Genomic DNA, 17,649 nt, shown 5'->3' on the forward strand with positions numbered 1-17,649 from the left:
AAGAATTGATGAGAAAATGAAAAACTCAAACTGCAGTTGTATGTTTTCTTCAAATTAGCTTTTATAGGTGAGGAAGAGCATGATGTGGACAAGGGACTTAAATTAGTGCTTCTGGTGAAAGACATTTTGTGATTATACTCAGTGTAGTAGGTGTTCCGAGAGGTAGCAGGCGATTAACGGGGCAGCATGCAGCCAGCTTCCGACTAGACCCAGCGCGTTACGTGGGGTGGTGGGGAAAAGTTGGGTAAACTGCAGAAGGTAAGAGGGAGGCCAGCTCTGAGAATGCTAGACAGAAAGCCATGGGAAACCATGGCTTTATTCTGCTGGTCTTCTGGTCTGTTCATGTAAGAATTCAAGTAAGATGGGTTAAAAAAATGAAATTGAGAGTATGAACACGTGTAGCAAAACATTCCCAGTAATTCTCTTAAAGCAAACAAACCCCAAACCCAGTAGAATGGTTGCCTTGTTCACCAGAGTGTTTTACTGGTGAATTGCACATAAAAATTAGTTCCGAGGAAAGACAATTTTATGAGATGTCTAATCACCCACCAATATTTCAGGAATTCTGTTGTCATAGTTGTAGGGAGTCTTTATGCCTTCAGTTTGTACGACAGTGTTGTTAATGTTAGAGAAAAACAAAAATTGTAGCTTGTGTGTTGGAGTAATACTAAGATTTGGAATTGGCTGCTTTAGCACTGATGTATGCTCCTATTAATTTACTTCTTCCTAATTATGTTTATGAACATTTTACTGCACAGTGAAACAATTCCTCGTAACGACTTTTATTTCATAGTTGCAATGCACTAGCCTTTTGCAGTGTGATGTTGCTAGATGTTGCTCTTCAATAATTGTGAATTTCCAGTTTTTACCTATTTTTGATCAACTGCAGAAAACTGACTGCATTGGATATTAAGTAATATTTTAAAATGCATCTGTTTGTAGAGGAATATGAAAACAGAACAGAAACAAGCAGCTTTTTGGTCTAATATAAAATAAAAATTGTTCCTCTCTTACCTCTGATGTATTGCTTAAAATTTAGCAAACTCAGCTGGCCTTAAATTCTGACATATTCTAATAAACTGTCTCATATTAAGAAAGATGTAAAATATAATTCAAGACTACTGCTTAGAAGTCATGAGCCTGTTTCTTCCTGGCCTGTTCTGAAATAAGCTTACAGTTAAATAATTTGCTTTTTGCTAATTGCTTAAGTTGTTAATTTTTTAGAAATGTTCCTGAGAAGAAAATATTTTAAACCTTTGGGGGGGAAGTCATTATAAAAATTACTATGCAACATTTGAAAAGCAAAAAGATCTTTTTAATTTACTAATGTGATTTTAATTAGAGAAATTGAAAGGTTACTTTAATTGCTTTAGTGCAATAAAAAAGAAATTTTCAGTTAAGTCTTTTCCAAATGAACTTATGTCCTTGGTAACACTGTAACTTCTCATTCCAGAAAATTTCGGTGCCACATGGTCTTTAAACAGAATATTATTCATAAGTAATGCATGGACATTGAATTGTCAGTGTTAAAAAAAGCTAATCAAATTGACTTACAATTGTGTTAATGCCATTTTAAAGAAAACTGCTTAAGAACTTTTTATATTATATGCTTTTGTTTCCTTTTTGGGGGAATTCTGTCCCACTTGGGCATCCTTGCTCCCAAAGTTGCCCTCTGCAGGACAGTGTTTTCTATGCCGTTGTACCCCTTTTGTGACGCTTTGAGATCTCTTTTTTGTATTTGTTTTCCCCATCCTAGTTTCTTTTATTTTTCCAAGAAAACCAGTTCTGACAACCTTTGTTTTCTCAGATAAATGTCTTCCCACATGTGGCACATTCCCAAAATCTGTTCGATATGTGCTCTTACCTCATTCAGATTGTCATTTGGCACCACCCGTGGAAAACCATCTTCTTCCTCACATTGCAGCTTCTTCCTTATTCTCACCCAGCCTATTTCTGTGAGGCCCTTGCCCTTATCTGTCAGATGAGTCTATCATTTTGACTGAAAACGGTCAGAGCGAGGGTAGGTCAGTGTCTGATGTAGTCAGGGGGCTGTAATGCAGGGACAGTCTGTCGGCCCGCTTGCCAAGGCAGCAAGCCAGCTTGCTCCAGACAGCGATCTTTCCTGCCACTCCTGTGGGGACTGCCAGTTTTTTATAAATGCAAATGTGCACTGAAGTCCAGTGATTCTGGTACTGTAGCACAAGTCTGTGTATTCAGTAAATCTTACACCAAATCCAAGGCAAAAAGTGTACATTATCTACATGGACTGTATCCTCTGTGCTTATCTGCAGTGCTCTTGTCATGGTCTGGCTTGAGTGCATGACTCCAGTGCCTTGGTAGGAATTGTATCTTATGGCAGGAAGGCTGAAGCAAGTGCTTTAAAAGAAGAAAGGTGAAGTATATTTTGTAGAAAAAACTGAATTTGTGCTACACAGATTCATAGCTCTTAATTTCATTTTTGTAAATATAATACATGTTTTTCTGTAAATTCCAGGTTGTGAGCCATGCCTTTGGTGAAAAGGAACATTGAACCGCGGCATCTCTGCCGAGGCGCTCTGCCAGAGGGAATTACTAGTGAACTGGAATGTGTAACGAATAGTACCCTGGCTGCCATCATACGCCAACTAAGCAGCTTAAGTAAGTATCTGTAACTTCCTGCAAGTATTTGATGAAAAAATGAATAAATGAAAAGCTTTAAGATGGCTTGTTTTAAATAGCAAAATTATGATACAGGACAGTGCCACTTATGTAATAATATAATGCTACTGCATTGCTTTTATGCTCTTCTGTATTTTGAAGTTTATACAAGAAGAGCCTTTCTAAGATTTACAAGCGTAAAAAAAACAAAACAAAAAAACCCACACAAAAACAAAACTAAAACAAAAAACCAACCAACCAAAAAACTATGGCATAGAAAAACAGGAATTTTTCTGAAGTGAGAGACATTTGTGCAAGAAACAAGACTAGCACTTGAGTTATTCTTGGCTTTCAGTTGTACAAGATGAAGCCAGCACACTCTTCTGCCTCTTGGCATCAAATAACTGAAATTTAAGTTTGTCTTAATATGCTAATATTTCTTAAGCCTTTTCTTTATATGTGTATGTGATCAATTCATATGAATGAAATTAAGCATACATCAAAAGAATGGCATTCGCTGCATGACACTGGCAAGCTAGTGTCAGTTCCATACCGAGTAGCCCACACAGTACACTTGTCAGTTGACACCACAACTAGCAATTCTAGAAGCATGTCTGGAGTGCTTGCAAGAAGAATATTTCTTAATGAATGAGAAAAGAGATTTCTTCAGAGAGTGTTTAACAATCAGCAGCTGTTGTTTGCGCTGGTAACTCCAGTCCTAGAAAAGAAATTATCGCTTCATCAGTTTCTTCACTTTGTAAATGGAAATGGTTTAAGAATTTAAGAAAGTCTGTATGAAGTTTAGACTACAGGTCCCCCTAAGTCCGGTGTTCAATTCGTGACTGGGTCCCCCTAAGTCCGGTGTTCAATTCGTGACTGGGTCCCCCTAAGTCCGGTGTTCAATTCGTGACTGGGTCCCCCTAAGTCCGGTGTTCAATTCGTGATGATAAGAAATAGCCTATGCTTAGGGAAAGAGTACAAGAAACACAGCATGTTCCCCTTTCCAGTAGTTAGTGATTTAGGGATTTTCTGAGCTGGAGATCCATCTGAATCCTCCTATGTAATGAGCATTTGTAAACCTATCATTTGTGGAATTGCTTAGATGTGTTCAAATAGGGATTGCACTTTTTTCTTGCCCAGTGACCTGTGGCAGAATGTCCCACAATAGAAGTTGATCTATTTCTTTCTTTTGATACCTTCTGGTTCTTGAGTTATGAAAAATAATGAAAGGTGATTTAATCTTGTGTATTTCTGTAATCATCTGTGATTTTATTAAGTCTTTATCGTGTTCTCCTAGTGATATCTTTTCCAGGCTGGAATGTCCTGATCTGTTAGTACTCTTTTTGGATAGAAACCATTTTGTATTTCTGATCATTGTTATTTCCGCTTAGGGTATGTAAGTTAGAGTATGTTGGGGTTTTTTTTTAAGGTGGAGTGTTGAGGACTTCAGATCATAATCAAAACAGACTACTTCTGTTTTATCATTAGTTCCCTAAGAATTTATAAAACTTTGATTGCTGCTTAACATTGAGTTGATGTTTTCAGAGAAGTTTCCAAGTGATTCTCTGTTCTTTCTTGAGCAGTAGCTGCTGATTTAGTGTCTAATGTTATTTATAGTTGTGTTTGTATTGTCATTGAGTTTCATTTACTGTTTTATCAGGCAGTTGCTCAGTATTGACATCCTTAAGTTTCAGAAAATTGAGAAGAATGGCTAATGTCCTAATTACATTCAAGGATATGTGATAAGACCTCACTTTGGTATTGTACAACAATTGTCGAAGTGTGGATAATACACTTCTCACCTGTCTGACTTGCTAGGAATGTCTAGCTTTCATTTCTCCAGATTTGGTCTTGGGGCTAATCTGCCTGTTAAATTGCGTATTCAGATCCTCTTATGATTGTTGCTGAGGAACTGGCTACTTACGCAATCCTTATCCTGCAGTTTTCCCTTAGCGGACTTCTCGGGTCATCAGAAGTCTCTGTAGACAGCCCTAAAGTACTTTATTAGTGTCACGTTAAAGATCTATGCAAATAAATGATGTGTCCTTTGTTTTAACAGATGAATACATGGTATTTAATGAGTGAAGTCTACCACCAGGCTCGTCCACAGTCTAAAATCTGTCATGTTTGCAGAGGGTTTTTTCTGCAGACAGCGTTTGTTTTGCCTGTGTTTCAAGCCAACTGGGAGCAAGGAAATGATCATAGAACAATGCTATGCTGAAGCTAATGTAGTATGTCCTGCTGACAGCATCAGACCTTGTTGGTGTTCCCACAGCTTGAAGCGTAGAGAGAGCAAGTACAGGTCTATCTTGCAGTCACACTTTTTTAATGTTGCACTGCAAGTTCAGTGTGGATTTCAAAAATTGGCAGATCTGTGCTGTTGCGTACAAATTTGGCTTGCTTCTGCCTCTGCTCTTTTCAGGAGACATGAACATGTTCCTATCCAAAGGGAATGTGCTTTCAGTGGAGCTTTTTTCTATTATGTCTTCAGATTTGCGTTTGTTTGCAGCCAGCTGGCTTGGAGCACAGGCAGAGTGAGCAGCGTTCTGTATGAAACTGCGCACTTTTATATAAGGCAAAAGCTTGACTAGGAGATTCACCTCCACTTGGGAGGAGAGAATCTGCTGGGGGGAGAACTGGGAGCATTTGCAGCCCATATCTTTAAGTACCACGATGCTTTACCTAGTAAACACAGTCATGGAACAAAGGTTTTGAAGAAAGCTTCCACAAAATACTCCCTTACTTTTGGCAGTGGAGTTTGGTCTGATGGCTGCAGGATTCTAGCCGGTGAAAAGAGCTGCTCTCTGCAACAGGATCTGTTGCACCATGGTTTTGTTCCTGACTTTTGCATATGTGTATATATGGGGAAGAAATAATAAATTACATCTGATTGTTGTTGAAGACTAAATATTAAAAAGTGTATATGTACTCCTTTATTGAGCTTTTCTTAATTAGATTTCAGTCTGTTCATTAACATACTCATGGTGTTTCAGGTTGCATTACCACTTCTTAACTTCTTTCCTTTCTGTGAGGCTTTAAATATTTTGTATTTTTGTATCTTTAGCTTCTCCATTCATTCAGATATTACCTGTCGGGCTGAAATCTTATTTCTACATGGGTATAAACCATCTGTACATGGGTACAGAGCTACTTTCTTTGACCCATATGCAAGTGATACCAAATGGTTTTTGCTGTACAACATAAAAAGGAGGAAGTGTGATCTGTGGGGACTTGGAAGACTTTGTCTTTCACACAGAGAGCAACATCCACCAACTTGCCTCCTAGTATTTTCTTGGGTAGGTTGGCCATTGGCTCAGGGTTTCACTAGTTTGCATGCAGGCCTGAGCACACTGCATCCAGCTTTGTGTGACTCTGCTCTTTACCACTGCTAAATCGGGTTGAGTTGGGAAGTTACCTTTTTTTGGCATTAAGTATCGTGCTGGAGGTACTATGAGGAGGCAGATAAGAATCAAGACCTGGTCAGTAACAGCCTACCACTTTTGCTTACTTAAAAAAAAGGTGGGGGGAAGCATGATTCTAATGCTAATTAATCCTGTTACAAATGGGTGGGTGGAATCACTGTCTTCTGCTCCATGTTGTGATAAAGTGGTCATGTCCTGAGGGAATTCCAATTTACAAAATGCCAGCTAGTTCTGCGGGACTTTTCAGTCCTTACTTAGGACCCTGAGGAGAGCCTTAGTGCAGCGCTGGCTCCCTTTCGGGCAGCCCTAGTGTCATCTTTCTTCCAGTGTCTTGTAGAACTGACACCTGAATGCTGGGTGATGACATTGCTCTGCCTTTTCTCTTCGATAATGCATGTTCATGGTGTGAAAAATTGTAACCCTTTTAATGCACTGTAAATCTTTCTATTAGCTTGAATATGTTCTTCCATGTACTTGTGCTGTACTTTTTAGACTCAAATATGCGAAAGGAAACTAGCCGAAGTAATAAGCACTGAGTTTCCGGTCTTAAGACAAGCCAGCACCATTGTTGAATTCTTCTTCTGTTACAGCACTGAGCATTTTGACAGCAGACAAAAGATACCATTGGGGCAACATACTCAATGTGTTAATGCATGCCTTTTTATCCAGTATGTGAAAATCAATTGTAATTAATTCAGGTGATGTCTAGTCTCTGCTAGAGATGTTATAAACTGATGTGGTAAGATGATGTTTCATGTAATTACTGTAGAACTGAGGTAGAGGTATTATTTCAATTATTTGTGAAATACTGATCTCCAGAAATGTCTCACAATGCTTGGGAACTTATTTTGTGAGTAATCAAATATACAGCTCTGTGAAGATGACCTGTGGAAGTGCTAGAAAGACGCACTTCTGTTAATTGACATTAAAACCTATTGAGAGCGGGGATTTGGTGAGGCAGCATCATGACTAAATTTCCCCTCATATACTTCTGTGGTTGGAGGGAGCCTTAGAAGGAAAGATTGTGTAGTTCCTTTTGTGTTTTTTTTAATTAGTATTTAGATTGCCTGTATGTTGGGAAGCACCTCATGTTTTTAAATTACTGTCTTATAGTACCCAAATCAGCTCTGAAGTTGAAAGATACATGCTTGTAACTTCAGCTAGTTTTTTCTGCTTCTTTCTGTATTGTTAAAAATCTAATTAAAAAGATGGTAATGTAGAAAACACTAGAGAAGTATTACTTTATTTCTAAAGCTTACTGCATCATGTTAATCAGAATAGCATGTTCCAATATTGCTTTACCATGTCACTGTTTTTACTGACAGGAGATTGACAACCTGTCTTTCACTTGTTTTAGAGTAGCAAGTGTTTAAAAAAAAGAAAAAAATAGAATTCAATATTAAAAGAAGTATGTTCCCACAAATCAACTTTATGACTTATTTTGCCTCCTGAAAGATAACTGACAAGCACCTGTCTGCTTGACTTCTCTAGGGGTGATGTGTTTAATCCTAGAATGCAGCAGTCCTCCCTCAGCAGGCTGATTTCAATATATTAACATAAACTAACATCCATTAAAATTTATTGATGTTTTCAGCTCTGAATACTGGTGGCTGAAGAATGTAATACCTGCTTTATTTAGCTGAAGAGCTGAAAAGCTTATTTGTTCCATAGCTTGGAATAACCTGTTCATTTGCAGCAACTAAATCAAATGGGGATTATAATTGAAGCTCAGCTAGCTGCTGGGAAGCACTTTTAGTGTGAAGGTAGTTGAACATTGGCACAGGTTGCCCGGAGAAGTTGTAGAGCCTCCATCCTTGGAAGTATTCAAAACCCAACTGGACACAGTCCTGGGCAACCTGCTGTGTCTGACCGTGCTTTGAGCAGGGAGTTGGACTAGATGATTTTCAACCTCAACTATTCTGTGGTTGCGTGACTTCTGTTTTGGAGGGGGAGGAGATTAGGAGTAGGTAGGCAGCACACCTTGCCTATCCACCTTCCACATATGTACAAAGCAGAGCTTGGATACACCAAAATATCTAACGTTTTGGGTTAGTTATTGACCGATCTTATGTTTAGTGAAGTAATCCATGACTGGTAAGGTCTTCCGCTCAAAGTAAAGCAATCAAATTAATTTTTTATTTTTCATTTGTAATTCATGAACACTGCTTTCAGATATTGTTTTAGCGGTGGTGTTATTCTCTCCCCTCCAAGTAAATGATCCAAGAAAGGGGTAGATCCTGTTGACTTCCTAAGTGTGGCTATTTTTTACTTCAAATTATGGTCTCCAGATGTTCACAGGATGGGATCTTGACTGAAGTCTTCATTACATCTGTACTTTTCTTTGTAAAATATTAAGGTTGGTTATAGGACCCAACTTAAAATGTCAACAATTGCTGTTCTTTTGGAAGTCACTGTCATTTAGGTGGCTAATACATATTCTATATTGTTCCAACTATAAGACAAAGTTTCACTTTCCCCCTCCCCTCCATTTCTGCTCTTCAGACTCATCTTGATAGAGGTCATAACGAGGTGAGTTTAATCCAGAAGTAGGGTTTTAAAATTTATTTTTGTTTAAAAAGCGTGGTTAAATGCATGGGGCAGGATTTTGCTTTTTGCACGGAGAACTGATGGAGTGTGGATGTCTTGAGAGGGGTGTTGGCTGCAGAAATTGTGGAGGGGGAGATCTTTTAAATGAAGCAGCAGTTTCTGCATAGGAGGGACTGAGACACAAGTAGGTGGGGTACTGTCGGTTGAGTGAGCGGGAGCAATGAATTTGGGTGGAATCTGAAATTTGTAGGGGAAGTTCTGGGGCAGGAGAAGTGTTAAATTGGGGATTCTGATCTGGAGTGGTTGAGAGGTTCGGACTGGGGCAGAAGGAGAGTCAAACTGTGGATGAGGATGCCTAGTACTTTGGGAGGTCTAGGAAAGGGAATGGGCATGCACAAGGATCTGTAGACCAAGAGGGGATTGGGTTCATCATGTGGCGCTCCCGTCCACTCTAGACCTTTTAGGGTAGAGCCTGAGGCTGCAGATCTGAACTGGACGACCCACTCTCATAGTGACTGAGGAAAATACGGCAGCTGAAAGGGAGGCTGGAAAGGTTGTAGACTCCTCTTTAGTGCTATATCAAGTCCAGACTGGCCATGGGTAAATGTGGTCGGTGCTGTCTTAGTGTCTCAAATGACTCCAGTGACAGCAACACGTATACAGTGAGCATTTGTAGAGGTAAGTGGGCTGCCTTGCATGAGGATTCTGGTTTTTATTTGTTTCACTTCACCTTCATTTTGGTGTTGGCTTGTGCTCATGCTTATAATTAAATCTTAATGACTATGGATTGCAAGATTTTAGATTTCAAAATTTACTTCAGAAGCTTTTGTGGACAGCAGTAACTTTGGTGGGCCTTTATTTTCATCAGAGGCAGGTTTTAATGATCAGTTATGTGTCAGTTGGTAGTAGTTCGGCTACATAAGGATTAAAATTTGAAAGTCTCCCTGTTTTTTAAGTAGAAGGCTAACCAGGATGTCTAGGAGAACAGACTTCAGGCAGTATTTATGGTATATTTTGAGATTTTTGTACAAATCTGTTACCCAGACTTTTACTGAATGACAAACTGTACTCTTATAATCCTACAGCTACTGTGTTTTATTATAACTTCACGATATTGAAGCCATTTGTCTTGTGTTTTGTAAGCCTTTAGCAAAGGGATTTCCCTGTCTGTTTTCTTACACAGGCAAACATGCTGAAGACATATTTGGTGAATTGTTTAATGAGGCCAACAGCTTCTACATCAGAGCAAATTCCCTTCAAGACAGAATTGATCGCCTTGCTATCAAAGTTACCCAGCTGGATTCAACAGTAGAAGAGGGTAGGTAATTGCATGAAAGCATTGAGCCAGAGGTGATGTTAAGACTACAGTATTTAATTACACAACAATCTCTGTCTTTTCAAAGTAATCCTGAACCGACATTTCGTCTTTTTTCAGTAAGGCAAGCTGGGAAAAATCATGTTAGCAGAGCGAGAAAAAATATTCTCGAGTCATGTAACTGTCTTCATTTTTGACTTGGTGTTACTTCAAGAAGCCCCTGTAGTAATGGAGCCATTAAGCTGCCTTTTTCACAGGGAAAACTTTTAGTTTGTGAGTGTAATAAATCAGAAGTGAATAAATCTAGACCGTACTGGAAATAAGTCAGAATACTGGAAAAAGTTTGAGACAGTAGATCTATTTAGGGTAGGGTGGTCACAAACTATATTAGTAGTGTCTGTTCTGCAGTCATTTAAGATCTTATAATACTCTTTACCTAAAAGAGGCACTGTGTGTTTGCATCAACTAGGTGAAATTCTCTAGGGGGTTCTAGTCACTAGAAACATTATTTCCTTTAAAATGCTGTTACATCTTCACTTGCTTACGTGTTTGGTCATTCACTTCATAAATACACAGTAAAACTGAAGGATTTAAGTAACATCATTACATTGTTCGAAAGCACTTATTTGGGTAAGTAAAACATGTTTCTCTGTCTAGCTCTAAAAGCTGTAATGTGCATGTTTGCTTCCATGTTCAGTTACAGGTCTGAGCCAGCCACTGCATGTATTCCCTGTTTAGATGATTCCTGACATTTAGTAAAATGTAAAAGCTTGTTACATCAGGACAATAGTGTAATATTTACTCAGTAGTAGTTAATGCTACTTGTGATATATTTAATAGTACTATTTATATGGTTTACATATGATATTTAATATTTATATTTGTATAGTTTATATATTATATTTAATACTACTGTTCATGCCAATATTAAATGTTACTGTCGATACTTAATAGTGTAATATTTAGCCTTCTATTTTTAGCTTGTTACTGTCTGAAAATTATTACATGGCTGATTTTTTTTCTGGTTTTGGAACATGTTAACTGGTAGAGTATCACAGTTGATACTAACACCTTTCTTTTGCTGTCTTAGAGGTCAAGAGCTATATGGTAACATAAACTAAGCTATTACGGGGTCACTCTTCAGCTTAGGTTTTGAGGCATGTTGTGGTGGTAATATGAGCAAACTAGATGATATTTATACGCTCTACTTACTCTGTGCTGAGGTGGATGATGTCAGTCTTCATGGGTTTCAAGTCCAACATTTTTGGAAATGCAGTCCTCATCAGAGGTTGTTTTTGCTTTTGTTTCTTTTTTTAATGTCTCATTTGTATTATGCAATACTTCCTGGCTAGTTTCCAGAGTTTGGAGAGTAATTAAAAGCAGCCTATTGGAAGGGGAAACTAGTGTATGGACTGAGAATGTAATCAGTTTTTATTTTAAATTTACAGCATTTATTACTCTTGCATTGCTAATCGTCTTTCATATTAATAAGCTATATATACAAACTGCTGTCACTTTAGTGTCAGTAGGAAATTTTATTAGCTATCTCGCTGTAGAAGTTCAAGTCTTTATAATAATTCATTGTACTGTCACTAATACTAAATATATTTCTGGGTAGCTTAGGCATTTAAGTAAAATGTCAATTGCTAGGTTGATTTAAAAAACCCCTTTAGATTTAATTGCATCAGTGATTTCTTGCATTCTTAGGTATAACTAATATATAGAGTATATATAAAAATACTTTATATAACTAATACTGAAGTTGAAAAAACATTTTAAAATAATTGAGGTTAAGTTTTCAAAAGTATATAAATAACTTACACTAAAAAGCCCCAGAAAAATGGGATTTGTGCTCTTTTGAATGTCATCCTTCAAACAAGATTGTAACAATTCAGATTTATACATCTGAAAAAACTGCCTGAAATACCTTACTGGTTTACTTATAGGCAGGTTTAAATAGAAAGTAGTTTCTCAAAAATGATGTTTTGATACTCCAGATGACGTGGATGGGGGAACGACAATTTGGAATGAAATATTCTGTTTCTAATTTTTTGCTATTTAAAAACTTACGGAAGAATCTAAGTGGTCTTGGAGTGAGAGGCAAGACCTCAGCACAGATAACAAAAATAGTTGGGTAGAGAAGTGTGAGTGGGATTTGGTTTCCATCATGACAAAGGATAACAGTGTACCTTACAGGGTCTGTATCAAACTTCACGCCTTTCTGGTTTTGCAGGTCATCAGTATATTACATTTTTGCCCAGTACTGTTCAGTTACCATGTGAAATTCTCACAGTTTGTTCTTGAGACTTGATAAATTAGATGGGCAAAAAATATTAGACAAAATGTCTATGGGAATAAAAACAAGCCAGTGCATTTTGTTTGCACTGCTCCTACAGCTTACGCTGTTATAAAACAGTTGGATCAATTCAAGAAATGGTTAGTGTCATTGTAGACAAGCCAGTGAAGACTTCAACGCTCTGTTCAACTGCAGTCAAAAACCTGTATTTCAGGTTGCCTAAGAATGGAAGATAATGTGGAGGGGTTACTGCCACTTTTAAACGGTGATTGGCATTATCTGGATCTTTTTAGCAATGGTCACTCCATCTCAGGAAAATTTATATTAAGAATGAAAGAAAGTCGTGCTAAAAGTGACAGGAACAATTAAAAGCAACTTAAATCTTTCGTTTGAAAAGAAAGAATGAAAAGGCTAGTATTGTTTCCCCCAGAATTATGTATGTGAAAAGATAAAATGGAAGTATGTTACTGGACTGTATAAAGAAGGTATGTATTTCTCCCTATAGAGAGATGAGGAAAACTTAAGATCAAGGAACGTTATGGAATTATATGGAAAGATTTTGGAGTTGAAAGATGGCTAAAGATGCAGAACTCTCTCTCACAGGAGGTTGTGGAGGCCATAATTTAATTAAACTTAGAATGGGGTTGAATGTGTATGGATACCACATGTAATTATAAAACATGCTGTGTCAGAGGAACACCAGACCTTGTGTTTCAGGCTTGAAGCCAGTCTTTCCGCTATTAGAAGTCCAGGTTAAACCTCATAAAAAGGGGGGATCATTGGCCATCTGCATGTGACAGGATTCTTGTATCATCTTCCAAGATGCAGTCCATGGTCCCATTATTTTAAGTGAGGTTCTGGACCAAGTGGGACTTAAATATGATTTATTGTGGTAATTCTTATGTGCCTTTGTGCTTAAATATAATGATTATCCACTAAAGAAAAATCTTTCAGTTTTCCTTCTGTATTTTGCTGGAAGTATTTTAAATAGGTAGTGTAAAATGGACTTTGTTTATCCACTTATGTTAATTGCAGACCTGTGATAAAGGTATTTTTGTTTCTAACAGTATCGTTACAGGATATCAACATGAAAAAAGCCTTCAAGAGCTCAACAATTCAAGATCAGCAGGTAGTTTCAAAGAACAGCATTCCTAACCCGGTGGCTGATATTTATAATCAGAGTGACAAACCACCACCTCTGAATATTCTTTCACCTTATAGGTACGGCAATATTAATTGTTTATGTTCTTGTACTTTGCTCTTTATCTTCTAGTTGTGTGCAGAGAGTAATTACAGCAGAAGGGAAAAGCTGTATTCGTTATTGAGATTTGTTTTTTCAGGGACTTTCCTGTTCATGGAAACAAAAATTGCTATTACCACATTTAAAATCATAAGTTGTACCGGACAAAAATCATCATATTTCAGCATAAGTGTTACATGGCAGCACAGGATCAGAGAACAAGGGCCACTGATTATGTAAAAAGTGAAAAGAAAATTAATAATATACTAAACTGCTTTCTTTGGTTCATTTATCCAGAAAGCTGGATTTGTTGCTTTTGCGTTCCCTCTGTTCTCCCTCTTCCCTCCAACATATACATATGTGTGCACACACCCAATCTTTACCTTTTCCTGGTTGCTTACTGGTGAATAAAAGAGCAGCAAGCAGGACTTTGTTTCCTGTTTCCTTTTCCTGTTTCCTTTAAGTTTATTGTTGTTCATGAAATGAGTATAATTTGTCTGTCTGAAGGGTTGTGGACAACATGTTTTTACTGTGTCCTTCAACTTTTGAGAGATACTAGATTGTGAGGTATTTGTGTAAAGCAGGCACTTAATCTGCAGTAAATTATTTGAAATTTCTTTAGGAATGACATAGCAGAGCATTTGCAGTGTATTTCATTTTTAAGAGCTTTTACTTGGAAGGTAAAATTGTTAGATTTATAGCTGAAGGACGTGTTTTTTGCTGCTGCTACAGACAACGATGGTGTTTGTTTATAGGCATCCAGTTAGTAAGAGTTGTTATCGATCAGCTCTTCTGCACAGCTGTGTTCTAATATGTATCTGGGTGACAGTGTCAGTCACCTTCATTGTTATTCCTGTTTTATTAGGGATACTTTAGTGAAACTTACTTAAATTATATTTCTTGCTGTCTTTTACATCTGCTGAATTTAAATTATTTGTATTTGCCTTGGACAAAGCTTAAATGAACTTCAGATTGTAGTCTGACCAAAGCTGGAGGGGTGGAAGAGTGGCCCCAGTACCCCCTTCAGTAAGTTAGACGTTTGTAGCGAGGAGATCTAGCACACAAAAAGTAAGGGGTTTATGGCCGTATGACCAGACAGTATACAAGATCTGCTTTCTGTACCCTGCTCCAGTGGTTGTAAGGTTTCCGTGTGCTGGATCTGCATCGCTCTTGATCTTGCTGGTAGAAATTAGTACTGAGCTGCCATCAAAATTTGCCGAGGAAGAAAAGAGGACCCACAGCCAAAAGGGACTCTGAAAGGACACCAGTTTAGCAAGCTAGACTGGGAGCACCATCATATTCTGTTTGGACCATGCCAGCTGCCCTGCCATGTTGACTCCCCCTACACCCATTGCTTTCCAGGAGTTTAGGATATTAGAAGATTCCCTATTTCCAGGCCATGGGGTCAAACTAGGATTTGATAGCATACCTTTTTTGTGGCTTCTTAGTCTGGGTGTCCCTGGCTCCTGCTGCCAGTTGGAGCTGGCAAGCCCAGATCAGCTGTCTCAAATCCTCCTAGAATAGTCTGGTAGGATTCAACCTTCCAGTTGCCACCCCTTTCCTAGCCCTTCCCCTAGTTAGAAGAGTCCCACTGAGAATAGCGACTGTCTTGTGCTTCCTGTCATAAGGGCAAAGGTACTCAGACCTACCTTGTTCCTAAATTCAGGTCTTAAGACCCATCTGGATTGAGCAAATACTCCTTTTCCAGTTCTTTTGAGACAGCTGAATTCCTTTCTTACGCTCCTCTGTCCCCTACACATCCTGTCCTGGCGCTGATCTTCTTGCAGCACCAGTGAATTTCACTCTGGTGCGCTGGCTGATGCAGGCGCCTAGTCAGCTCCTGCTGAGCTCTGATGAGGCATAGCCTGGGAGCATGCCTCCCAAAAGGCTGTGGATTCTACCCCTTTCCCCTGAAATTCTTGGTATGAGTCAAGCCAATTGTAAGCTGTAACTACGAAGAGTGGCATTTAATGCACTTGGCATGCTGTCATCCTATAATGCAAAAAAGATGAAGCTTGGATGGTTGTCAAAGATCAGTTTTGTTGGTTTGAAAAATACTAGTTCATATTTTCTTAGCTTTTCTTCTACTGTATTTCCAGGGATGATAAGAAAGATGGATTGAAGTTCTATACTGACCCTTCCTATTTTTTTGATCTTTGGAAAGAAAAAATGTTACAAGATACTGAAGATAAGCGAAAAGAAAAGAGGAGACAAAAGGTAAAAGCAGAAACATAATAGCAAATGTATGTATTACGATTTTGTGTATGGTTGTCCAGGCATAAAAATTGCTAGGTCATACTTAGTTTGTGTGCATGGAAAGACTATTCCTCTTTATACGTGGCTGTAGATTCAGTTGGTTCAGTTTTTATAGCTCATACTGTCTATTTTAAGAATTTGGCAAGTTGAATTTTAGGAGCACTGTAGTTATCTTCCAAGATAGTTTCTTTAATCCCTTGCCAGTATCTGCTTATTAGTACTCAGCAAAATGGCCCTGTTGTGCTTTGGAAAAAGACACTGTGATTTTGGGGGAAAAGAGAAAAAAAAAAAAAAGGAATTTGAATTATGGTTTCCTTTATTTTCATAGTTCTTTATCCAGCAGTATCAACTCCTGTAGCAAAACATGAGCTTATCCAGAAATAAATACTTTGTTGGGTTTTTAATTCCTTAGTAGTAAGGAATTAAACTTTTCTACACCTGTTACAAGTTAGTAAGATGATAATACACAGCAAAATTATTCTGTGGTTCAGCAACAGGAGAAGATCAATTTTAGGTGTAATATTCTTTGTTTCCTCTAAGTTTGAAACCAACAAAAAAAGGCTTTTTCATAGAAAAGTGTTTTCAGTCCTTCTGGAATATCTTCAGCAGGTTGATCCAAGATGTGTATTCTGATGCAATCAAGATTTTCTTAATGGATTTTAGTTTTGAATGAAGAAATTAGTTGCTACTCCTGCAGCTTCTTTGTGGTCAATTTTTTTACCAAATCTGAGGGCTTTAAGATTTTTGAAGATAATTCTGAAAAAAAAGTGAGGAAGGAAAGTTTGAAGCAATGACTGCCTATCTTATCTGGCAGAAGGTGCCCTTTTAGATAGGTTCAGTGAGAGATAAGGGATTTAAAATAAAGGGAATCCAAGCAAGATGCACAGACTGCTCAGAGGAAATAGAAGGAAGCTACTTATTTTTCAGTACACATACACACATACATACGCATAGACGTGTGTACGTACACATACGCATAGACGTGTGTACGTACACATACGCATATATGTCATATATAGTAGCTTACCTATACATGTGTATATATAAGCACATATATCAGCATATATATAAATGTATTATACACATGTGTATACACATAATGTCTAATATGTTAATATACATGCTAATGTATATTTGTGTATATAAATCATGTGTATAATACGTGTGTATATATATGCTAATATATATGGTATCTGCTTAGAAATCAAATTGTAGGGCATGACTGGGAAGATTTACTATTCTATTTTTATAAAATTCTATTATTTCTTTGTTCCTGTTGCTAGAGAAAACTTTCTGAATACAACATTTTTAAACAGAACATGAAGACTTGGTTTAACTAAAACATTTTGTGAATTCATGATTTTAAAAGTTCTGGAAGAAGCAAATCAGGTCTTCCTGTTAGGAGTGTGAGTCAAAAATGTTTTCTGTTTTGTCAAGTATCTCAGTATTGAAATATTAAATAGAGTTGAAAAAGCTGAGTAAACATTTTCAGTAGAAGTTACTGTCTAAAGCAAAGTATTGGAAAATATTCACTTGGTTATTTGTATAATTGTATACAAATGTATATGCAAGGTTATAATCCCACTATATTCTCAGTATGGTAAGTCACAGAGCTGATTAAAAGACTGGAAATAATTTTTTTTTTTTTTAAATTTCATTCAGTATTCTTTATGAAGAATATATAGGGATAATTGCACCCTTTGGGGTTTTTTTTTCCTCCTGCCTTTTTGCCTTCAAATTTAGATCTTTTCACTAGAGAGAGGGATAAAAAGAAACTATCAACTGCTATTTTTTTCATTCTGATTTAATATTAAAAAGGAAAAAATACAAAAGCTTTTTAAAAAAATTTATAACAATATTGCATGAAAACTTTTTGATAGCTTTAGAGAGATTTTTACAAAACCACTTTATTTATGAACTTGCTTTTAGACTATAT

At 37.4% G+C, this 17,649-nt stretch overlaps 1 protein-coding gene across 4 annotated transcripts in view; it reads left to right on the plus strand.

The window, feature by feature from the left end:
- Positions 1-17,649, plus strand: part of WASF3 (WASP family member 3) — a 76,136-nt gene that overhangs the window by 45,081 nt on the left and 13,406 nt on the right. For 3 of the 4 annotated variants that reach the window (XM_050897317.1, XM_050897309.1, XM_050897333.1), the window contains exons 4-7: positions 2,495-2,637; positions 9,790-9,924; positions 13,285-13,438; positions 15,557-15,674. In XM_050897317.1, coding sequence (XP_050753274.1) covers positions 2,505-2,637; positions 9,790-9,924; positions 13,285-13,438; positions 15,557-15,674 — 540 coding nt within the window. In that variant the 5' untranslated portion in view covers positions 2,495-2,504. Of the gene's footprint in view, positions 1-2,346; positions 2,393-2,494; positions 2,638-9,789; positions 9,925-13,284; positions 13,439-15,556; positions 15,675-17,649 lie in introns of those variants that run through there. The other variant, XM_050897324.1, reaches the window with a different exon arrangement.

Source organism: Gymnogyps californianus, chromosome 1, assembly GCF_018139145.2.
Source record: "Gymnogyps californianus isolate 813 chromosome 1, ASM1813914v2, whole genome shotgun sequence".
In the NCBI taxonomy this organism is placed as follows: Eukaryota; Metazoa; Chordata; class Aves; order Accipitriformes; family Cathartidae; genus Gymnogyps; species Gymnogyps californianus.